The following is an 11,168-nucleotide window of genomic DNA, read 5'->3' as shown; positions in this document are numbered from 1 at the left end:
TATACTGATCATTGCCTGGGTTATACTGATCCCTGTCTGGGTAAATGATCTTTGCCTGGATTATACTGGCCCTTGCCTGGGTTAAACTGACCATTGCCTGGGTTATACTGGTCATTGTCTGGATTATACTGATCTCTGTCTGGGTTATACTGATCTTTGCCTGGATTATACTTTTCCTTGCCTGGGTTATACTGATCCTTGCCTGGGTTATACTGATCCCTGTCTGGGTTATACTTATATTTGCCTTGACAATACTGGTCCTAGCCTGGGTAATACTGATCATTGCCTGGGTTATACTGATCCCTGTCTGGGTAAATGATCTTTGCCTGGATTTTACTGGCCCTTGCCTGGGTTAAACTGACCATTGCCTGGGTTATACTGGTCATTGCCTGGATTATACTGATCTCTGTCTGGGTTATACTGATCTTTGCCTGGATTATACTGATCCTTGCTTGGGTTATACTAATCCCTTTCTGGGTTATACTGATCTTTGCCTTGATTATACTTGTCCTAGCCTGGGTTATACTGATCATTGCCTGGGTTATACTGGTCATTGCCTGGATTATACTGATCCCTGTCTGGGTTATACTGATCTTTGCCTGGATTATACTGATCCTTGCTTGGGTTATACTGATCCCTGTCTGGGTTATACTGATCTTTGCCTTGATTATACTTGTCCTAGCCTGGGTTATACTGATCATTGCCTGGGTTATACTGGTCATTGCCTGGATTATACTGATCCCTGTCTGGGTTATACTGATCTTTGCCTGGGTTACACTGATCCCTGCCTGGGTTATACTGATCATTGCCTGGGTTATACTGATCACAACCTGGGTTAAACTGGTCCTTGTCTGGGTTATTTGATCCCTGTCAGGTTATACTGATCCCTGCCTGGGTTATACTGATCCTTGCCTGGGTTACACTGAACACTTCCTGGATAATACTGATCCGAGCCTGGGTTATACTGATCCCTGCATGGGTTACACTGATCCTTGCCTGGGTTATACTGATCCTTGCCTATGTTATGATCCCTGCCTGCATTTTACTAATCCTTGCCTGGGTTATACAGATCCCTGCCTGGGTTACACTGATCCTTGCCTAGGTAATACTGACCATTGCTTGGGTTATACTGGTCCTTGCCTTGGTTATACTGATCCCTGTCTGGGTTATATGGATCTTTGCCTGGATTAAACTGGTCATTGCCTGGGTTATACTGATCATTGCCTGGGTTATACTGGTCATTGCCTGGGTTACACTGATCCCTGTCTGGGTTATACTGATCTTTGCTTGGATCATACTGGTCCTTGCCTTGGTTATACTGATCATTGTCTAGGTTAAACTGATCATTGCCTGGGTTACACTGATCCTTGCCTGGGTTATACTGGTCCTTGCTTGGGTTATACTGATCCTTGCCTGGGTTACACTGATCTTTGCCTTGATTATTCTGATCTTTGCATGGGTTATACTGATCCCTGCCTGGTTATACTGATCCCTGCCTGGTTATACTGATCCCTGCCTGGTTATACTGATCCCTGCCTGGTTGTACTGATCCTTGCCTGGGTTATACTGAACCCTGCCTGGTTGTACTGATCCCTGCCTGGTTATACTGATCCCTGCCTGGTTGTACTGATCCTTGCCTGGTTATACTGATCCTTGCCTGGTTATACTGATCCCTGCCTGGTTATACTGATCCCTGCCTGGTTATACTGATCCTTGCCTGGTTATACTGATCCTTGCCTGGTTGTACTGATCCCTGCCTGGTTATACTGATCCTTGCCTGGTTATACTGATCCTTGCCTGGTTATACTGATCCTTGCCTGGTTATATCTGATCCCTGCCTGGTTATACTGATCCCCTGCCTGGTTATACTGATCCTTGCCTGGGTTATATACTGATCCTGCTTGCCTGGTTATACTGATCCTTGCCTGGTTATACTGATCCTTGCCTGGTTTACTGATCCCTGCCTGGTTATACTGATCCTTGCCCTGGTTATACTGATCCTTGCCTGGTTATACTGATCCTGGTTACCTGCCTGGTTATACTGACCTTGGTTGTACTGATCCTTGCCTGGTTTATACTGATCCCTGCCTGGTTATACTGATCCCTGCCTGGTTGTACTGATCCTTGCCTGGTTATACTGATCCTTGCCTGGTTGTACTGATCCCTGCCTGGTTATACTGATCCTTGCCTGGGTTATACTGATCCCTGCCTGGTTATACTGATCCCTGCCTGGTTATACTGATCCCTGCCTGGTTATACTGATCCCTGCCTGGTTATACTGATCCCTGCCTGGTTATACTGATCCCTGCCTGGTTGTACTGATCCTTGCCTGGGTTATACTGAACCCTGCCAGGGATATACTGATCCTTCTCTGGCTTTTACTGTTCCTTGCATGGGTTATACTGGTGGTGTCAGTTTTTAGTGACTTGTAGGAATAGTAATATGCATGATGTGAATATTTTTCATCCACATGTGTTCTATAGCATGTCTAGTGAAAACTTTTCTACCACATGTGTTCTACAGCATGGTGTCTAGTAAATACTTTCTACCACATGCATTCTACAGCACGCCTATTTAATGCTTCATTTTACCTCATTTGCTCTACTGCATAGTTTCCAGTGAATACTTTCATGTTTTTACAGCACAATGTTTCAATGAAACTTTGTTACAGATTATGTTGCTAGCTCAGTCTACATTATATATAAGAATAAGTGTAGGTTACAACATACAATTTTAGAATCTGAATGCTACTTATTTTTCTGTCAATTAAGCATTTCAGCAACTTTAATTCATATTGTTTAGATAGAACAGGGAGATTAAAGATGCTAGGGGTACCATCACTGAAACTAACTGGCTATAGTGGAAAATATAATTATTTATAGTTTAATTTTTTTAATTTCAAGGGATGAGCCTGAAGGTTGAAAAATATTTGTAAAGCTTAATGGCACATAAAAGTTTCAAAGATGTGATATTAGGAGAAAAAAAACACAACTAAGTCCAGCCAAAAAATGTAATTCTTGTAATTCATTATATAAAGGGGAACAACTATGTAAAATATTTAAGATGGTTTTAAACAAGTTCTTTCCCCCTCTTCATTTCTTTCTCAACAGACATAACTTCAAACTAAAGTAAATGATAGGAACTATTTTATCATTTTATGAAGCTAAAGCAAGGACTTGAACTTTAGTACAGCAAGCCCTGGTAAAATGTCTTTTTGGCTGAAAAAAAAGTTTTTCCATCAACATATCTTGAAATATTAATTGTGGTATTTTCCCCAACAAGATTAAGAAAATATTCTTATGCCCATCCCAAATACCCTCAGGCACTTATTTTTCCAAAAGCAGACAGTAAAGACATTTGTATGCATAACAATGATGCATGATTAAGCTCCGTAGGAGACCGTCACCATAACAACTTCCTGAAAACTCATTTCATTTACATTTTTTAATATAAATCGGCTTTATTGGCAAATGTTTTTTTTATCCTTTCATTCATGCATATTAATGAAATGAATAATAGAAATAGATTTATTTTAAGGACTATTTTCTGAATACTTTATGTATTTAAGACAGTTTTTTTTCTGTTTCTATAAAAAAAAAACCACAAACAAATCTTATTATAAAACAATTAAAACAAGACTTTTGACAAACCGATAATATTTTTAAATTGGTTATTTTTTTTTCGCCATCATGTTTTAATATAGCAGTTTAATTGGAGGTTAATATCACTAAGAGAGTTCTTAGATTTGAAGAATAAAATTTTTACTTTGTTTGCTATTTGGTATTCTATTTTTTGGTAAAATTTCAATATTTTACTTGCAGTAAAGCAATGTTATGAAGAACATGAACTTGTGCCTCTGAGGTGGTTATGCGATTGCAGATGAAATGCATCTCCCATGATTGTTCAAATTCAGTTATGATTTAGGGATTTATTTATCAAATTAATATATTGGAAATTTCAGCTATGATTTAAGGATTAATTAATCAAACATATTGGAAATTTAGCTATGATTTAAGGATTAATTAATCAAACATATTGAAATTTAGCTATGATTTAAGGATTAATTAATCAAACATATTGGAAATTTAGCTATGATTTAATGATTAATTAATCAAACAGAGTGAAATTTAGCTATGATTTAAGGATTTATTCATAAAACATAGATTATTGAGTTTTAATCCTTCAATTATATCTGAATCTTACATCATAGTTGATTTTTTAATTTTAATTTATTAATCAAACATACAGGAGAATTCATGATTGGAGGATGAATATACAAAATTTCAGCCATGATTTAAGAATTAATTGATAAAACAATAAGGAAAATTCAGTTGTGATTAAAGGATTAATTAATCAAACATATTGGTAGGGGATTAATTAATCAAGCATAAAATACAAGATTATTTCATCGTTGTAATCAATGATGCAAATAAATTCTAAGCAACAGCTTATTGCTAAATAAATCTTCTTGTATCCATAAAACTATTTGCAAGGAATACTTAAGCACATTATCATTCATTGATCCCCCAGCTATAAACTATTGCCTAACACTGCTTTATCAATTGATTTTCCTGTTATGCATACATAATACAATCGTAATACAAATCCTATCACCTCTTGTAGATTACTCCTAAACAGACTGTTAACCAGCCCGCATAGCTCAATCGGTTAGAGCGCGATACTTGTAATCTCGACATTGTGGGTTCAATTCCCGGGCTGGCCTACTCAACATTACTAATAAGTCTTTCGGATGAGACTTTAAATCGAGGTCCCATGTATGGGTGCTTAAACACTTGGCACGCTAAAGAACCAGGAGAAGCTACTGGAATTGGGGCATCTTTCTGTATCTGTAATTGCACTATCCTCCAAAAATCTAAATGACTAATACTCTTCTGGAGGACTAGCCCATAATGGGCAACCGGAGGCGAGTATAAATAAACGCTAATACACACACATAGACAGACTGCAATAACAATAATTAAGGTAGAAAATACAAATACAAAAGGAGTGATTATGAATAATCAGTGATATGATAATATGTAAGTATGATTGGCAGGCATCAATTAGGCTGAATGCTATTGGTCAATCTTAAATATAAATCAGCCAATCAAAATGCCAGAATGAGAGTAAGCTAAATGTGAATCAAGTTTAATTATATTATGAGCTGTGTGAACACTGTATATGGCAACAGTGATGTTTACAATAAAGATACTCTAGAACTGGGAAAATGTGGTTTTTCGTATCAGATCCTGGAGTATAAAAACAAACTTTTACAGTTACAAATAATCATAATTCCATAAAATTATCACTATTGTGAACAGTAGGTGCACCATGAGTGCATAATGAGGTAAGATCGGAAATACCCATGTTTGCAGAGTTCCCGGTAACATGTTTTGTGCTACTACATGTAACAAATAAACAAGTAAATATTTTTAATATGATGGCTGCATTTTAAATTAAAAATATCAGAAAACCTGAAAACCCTGAAATTAGTACTATTTCATTTGGTTTTATATAGAAAAAGAGAGCATTCAAGAGTAGAAAAAACCTGAACTTCAGGCAAATGCCTTAAATTATATACATACCCTAAAGTTTAAATACTATTTATCTAACATTATTGTGAAGAAAGCTTGCAGCTTATTTATGAACCAGTTTTATGTGTGCTTCTTGGAAATAACTATTACTGCAGGTCTATTCATGTATGTGAAACCATGGATGTAACCGAAGCCATGGACTCTTTCTTTAGAAACATGATGAATTTATAAGATTCATACACAAACACAATTTGTCAAATACATGTACACGTTTAGCATTTATAAACTTCTACAGTTGACCTTTTGTGATGCAGACTCCTTAACTGATACACCACCACTACCTTTATATAATAATAATTATATGAATATTTCATTTTAACATTAGTTATATACCAAGGTAAGGAGAGCATTTGGATAAGCAACAGTAACCCAGGGGTCGTTGGTTTGACACTTGGGCAACAAGACATGACAATAGAGTCTTATTTGTCTCCCACCACTGATCTATAATTTATGTGGGATAAGGAGTCATTCACTTGCAACGATTTTGGTTATTACTGGTTAGTTATCCAGAAAATTTGGAGATATTGGTTATTACTGGTTAGTTATCCAGAAAAGTTAAAGATATTGGTTATTACTGGTTAGTTATCCAGAAAAGTTAAAGATATTGGTTATTACTGGTTAGTTATCCAGAAAATTTGGAGATATTGGTTATTACTGGTTAGTTATCCAGGAAATATGGAGATATTGGTTAATACTGGTTAGTTATCCTGGAAATTTATAGATATTGGTTATTAGTGGTTAGTTATCCAGTAAAGTTGGAGATATTGGTCATTACTGGTTAGTTATCAGGAAAGTTGGAGATATTGGTTATTACTGGTTAGTTATCCAGAAAAGTTGAAGATATTGGTTATTACTGGTTAGTTATCCAGGAAAGTTGGAGATATTGGTTATTACTGGTAAGTTATCCAGGAAAGTTGAAGATATTGGTTATTACTGATAAGTTATCCAGGAAAGTTGGAGATATTGGTTATTACTGGTTAGTTATCCAGAAAAGTTGGAGATATTTGTTATTACTGGTTAGTTATCAGGAAAGTTGGAGATATTGGTTATTACTGGTTAGTTATCCAGGAAAGTTGGAGATATTGGTTATTACTGGTTAGTTATCCAGAAAAGTTGGAGATATTGGTTATTTTTGGTTAGTTACCCAGGAAAGTTGAAGATATTGGTTATTACTGGTTAGTTATCCAGGAAAGTTGGAGATATTGGTTATTACTGGTTAGTTATCCAGAAAAGTTGAAGATATTGGTTATTACTGGTTAGTTATCAAGGAAAGTTGGAGATATTGGTTATTACTGGTTAGTTATCAGGAAAGTTGGAGATATTGGTTATTACTGGTTAGTTATCAGGAAAGTTGGAGATATTGGTTATTACTGGTTAGTTATCAGGAAAGTTGGAGATATTGGTTATTATTGGTTTGTCATCCATGAAAGCTGGTAAGGTGAATCAACCTACAAGATATGGGGAGAGGTGGCTTAGTGGTTAAAGGTGTCTGCCTCTTAACTCAGGGATTATGGGTTTGAGTCCTTATCATGTTACAACCATAGTTCTTTGCAAGAACTTGTTTTGCAAATAATGTGTTAAAATCAGCATAAAAACCTGAAAATCAAACAAGCAAATATAAGTTTTTTTTCTGTTATAAGAGGCTTTATTAAATATTTACCTTCATATCATCTTTCTCATTACAAATTATAATGAACAAAAGTCAAATACATTATTTAAAACACTTTTTTATTTTACAGAATTTCAATATATCAAATTACACATCGTTAAACAACAGGTAACATAATCATGATAATAAATAGAACAATTACTGGTAGTTTTTTCACATTAACAAATCATGTGACTCCTTCATCAATAACTTAATCACATAGAAGCTTATTAAAAATAATGTGTATAATAAAGCATCTACACATCAAAGATTGAGATCTCGCTCAAGTGGTAATGAGATATAGCCAGATTTAACTAAAAAAAATTGAAATCTTCGTTTGTTTATTTTATTGATCTTTAAAATTACAAAATTACAAAGTCCAATTTTATTTTTAGGCATAGTGTCATTACCGTATGTACTATTACTGTAAAAAAAAAAACTTTCACAGAAAATCTTTTTCAGGCAATACACAATCACAGTATACCATTACACAATACTTAATATACATGTACATTTAATGTAGATTTTGTTTGTTTTTATTGATTATTCCCTTTAGACCTATGTGATGGATTTCTCAACTATTTGCAGCTCCGTTTTTCTTTAATGCACTCTTAAGTTCTGTGAAAAATGCCGCCATGGAGCCGGGTATGGCTTGGTCTACAAGGCTCCGTGGTAACATGCCCCCCAGGTCAGGCTGGATTAAACTGACTAGCTTTGTTCTGTTAGGCTCTCTGAAAGTACATGTAGAAATTTTAAAAAAAATAATTTTTTTTTAAAGTAAATAATTTCATAATAATTATGTAGTTTAACCGAATTATTCCCTAGTCTGAAATACATGTACCTTAAACACTCTCTAAATACTCTCTAAACAAAAATATTCTCTCTACTTAACAGAAATATTAGGTACCAAAATATTACCTACTCTAAAATTAATACTGTCTAAATAAAAATATTCTCTTCAAACAAAAATATAATCTCTGAACATGTCAAGTACAATAGCCTATAGAATCTTTCCTGGAATATTAAAATAAGACTGAGATATACAATGAATACCTACTAATCTTATATAATACCTAAATCATAAAAAAAAAGGCAGAAAAAATAATTTATATCTTGTATATATATCAAAAGATAATAATACAGGAACAAAATCAATATCTATAGCAGTATGTTTTCTTTTTCTTAATGTTAATGATGATACCGAGGTAATATCATTATGTAATATATAATAAGGCCATTGTAAGGAAAAGTTTCAGGTTCTTAAATCCCTTCCCATGCTATGCCTTCATAAAAGTATTGTAATATCATTCTAACCATGAATGATATAAAATGTAGTACTTCTTTTTTTAAATTGTTTCAAATAAACCAAGTCAATTGCAATTACTGTTGCAGGTAAAGCTTTAAGTGCTTGATCTTGCACCATATAGATAGTCAGATAATAGACTCCCTGCCTAAAGCCCCAGCACTGCAATTTTGGACAGCCCCCTCCCCCCATCCCCCAAAAAACCCAACTTTTTAGCGCCAAACCAGAACCACCATACCGACATGGCAAAGAAAGGAAAAAAACTAATTTTCTTGCCCTTCCCATGGGATGCGTCACATGTGGGCAGTGGTTATTACAGACTGTTGCAATAAATTCAACAAAGGACAGATTCAAATTCAAATTAAGCAGGAAGTCCATTTACAATGCCAAGTTATAATGCACAGGGTAAAATAAAAACAAAAACAAGTACAATGCACCTTATACCAGCCGTTATAAATCTTATCATTTTGAAAGAAGTAATGAAGATAAAATATTTATCCTGGCCTAGGAAGTTATTTTCCAGATAACAGACAAGCAAGCAATAAGCTGCCATCCTAAAAAGCCCATAATGCACTATTTTTATGTCTATTTCACACATTAGTTTTGTTTCAATAAAATATCACCATGGCAACCGGTACTGGTGCTTTACAAAATTAATTAATGATAAAAAAAATGATATTATGTAATGTATAGAAATATATATGTTTATCTATAACACTGCAGGGAGGAAAGAGTGTTTAATACATGTTTAAAGCTCCAAGACTCCAGATATAAACCAAAATATTTCAAGAAAATAAAATTTGAGAAAAATGTACTACGATTTAAAGAAAAGTTAAATGATTCAAGATAATAAGTAATAACTTACATGTTATGAACAAATATTGACTGATTTTGCAGTATATCATCATATAATCTACTAAGTGACTAATGCAGTAAGGACTATTTTAGTATATTCTGACCTTGTTTTGGTAATTTCATGGGTTATTTGTGTCATTTACAATGTGTAAATTTCTTTCTTTGTTCACTTAACAATATTTTACTTTAAGATACAAAATTTTCATGAAAATTAGCATGAATATGGACGCATGCTGCTTTTAAGAAAGACATTACTTGAGGTGCAATTTATGTTATACATTGAGCAATTTACGCTGCTCCACAAAATTAAAAACAGATCTGGCCAAATTATAAACATATTTACATAACTGAAGCAGAAATATTACATAGATAAAATTGGCGCCACTGAAAAAAAAAAATTTATCCCTGTTTTTATCAATGTCTTGATCATGTTTTCTTATTGTGCTAAACAGACACTGAATTTAAATCAAGGCATGTGTCATATTCATTGCACAAATTCAGCAGTAATTAGAAGAATTCAAAGCAGGGCTTGCAAGTCCATGTAAATTACACAAATTTAGCAGTATTTTCTCAAAACAGGGAAAGTAAATTACACAAATTTAGCAGAACTGTCTCAAAACAGGGAATGTAAATTACACAAATTTTTAGCAGAACTGTCTAAAAACAGGGAATGTAAATTACACAAATTGAGCAGACTAAGTTAATGATTATAATGATAATAATAAATAGAAAGACAAAAAAATAGATAATATTCAATGAGTTTGCAAAAAACAACAAAACTTGCCAAGTGAGTTTTAACTTTTCATGACTCTTTAGTAAATAGAAATGAAATATAAATAAGCTACTTTATTGATATTAAATTATTATTCATTTATTGCCTACTATTTAAGAAACACTTCACATAAGGACAAAACGATAAAACAAAAATAAAAAAAAAAATTCTTCTTTTGTTAAAACTTATATTTATTCAAATTATCTTCTTTTTTACCTTGATACATTTTTTTTCCTTAAAGCAGCATGCCTCCAAATGAGTAAGAAATTATTATTTTATTTTTTTTAGAAAAATAGATTTAATATAATTTAAGAAAAAACAAGATTGCATTTGTAAAAAAATGCCATGCCACCGCATAAATACAACACTAAATAGTAATGGAGGAACACAATTTTAGATCACTTACCTATCTGTTATTATCAGATTAGTACCTTCAGACAATAAGATTTTTAATTTTTTACTTTATGACATAGTGACTGAAAATCAATGATCCCCAGGGGCGGGGCCAATTTTGACCCCAGGGCTTGAATTTGAATAATCTTGGTAGAGGTTCACTACACAATGTTTAAAGCAAAATGTCTCACCTCTAGCCTTTGTCAATTCAAGAAGATGATTTTTTTTAAAGTTTTTACTATATACATGTAAGGAAAACCTATGACCCCCGGGGCGGGGCTAGTTTTGACAGTAGAGGCAAAATTTGAACAACTTTGGTGGAGTACCTATAGATGATATCATACACCAAATATCAAAGTTCTAAGCCTTGTACCTTCAGACAATAAGATTTTTTAATTTTTAACTATATGTACATAGTGAAAATCAATGACCCCCGGGGGTGGAGCCAATTTTAACCCCAGGGCTATAATTTGTACAAGTCCTGCTAGAGGTTCACTACACAATGTTTCATGCAAAATATCTAACCTCTAGCCTTTGTGAATTTAGAGAAGATGATTTTTTAAAGTTTTTACTATATACATATGAGGAAAACCTATGACCCCA

The 11,168-nt window shown here is 33.8% G+C and overlaps 2 protein-coding genes across 2 annotated transcripts in view; both read right to left on the bottom strand.

Annotated features, from left to right (window-relative positions):
* Nucleotides 1-1,045: 1,045 nt before the first annotated feature.
* LOC132759476 (uncharacterized protein DDB_G0290685-like) lies at nucleotides 1,046-2,558 on the bottom strand. The gene is made up of 3 exons (XM_060751253.1): nucleotides 2,543-2,558; nucleotides 1,808-2,005; nucleotides 1,046-1,476 (listed from the first exon to the last, which is right to left on the bottom strand). The coding sequence occupies exons 1-3, from the start codon at nucleotides 2,556-2,558 to the stop codon at nucleotides 1,046-1,048; spliced, it is 645 nt and encodes a 214-aa protein (XP_060607236.1).
* A 4,745-nt stretch (nucleotides 2,559-7,303) lies between these two features.
* The window catches only part of LOC132759466 (stAR-related lipid transfer protein 5-like), a 32,460-nt gene continuing 28,595 nt past the window's right edge, over nucleotides 7,304-11,168 (bottom strand). The window contains exon 6 of the mRNA XM_060751229.1: nucleotides 7,304-7,973. Within this exon, the coding sequence (XP_060607212.1) occupies nucleotides 7,817-7,973 (157 nt within the window). The 3' untranslated portion in view covers nucleotides 7,304-7,816. The remainder of the gene's footprint in view (nucleotides 7,974-11,168) is intronic.

This window comes from Ruditapes philippinarum, unplaced genomic scaffold, assembly GCF_026571515.1.
Source record: "Ruditapes philippinarum isolate M1 unplaced genomic scaffold, ASM2657151v2 ctg93_1_1_1_1, whole genome shotgun sequence".
Classification (NCBI taxonomy): domain Eukaryota; kingdom Metazoa; phylum Mollusca; class Bivalvia; order Venerida; family Veneridae; genus Ruditapes; species Ruditapes philippinarum.
Note: the sequence above shows the minus strand (reverse complement) of the source record. Positions and strands in the feature narration are given on the sequence as shown.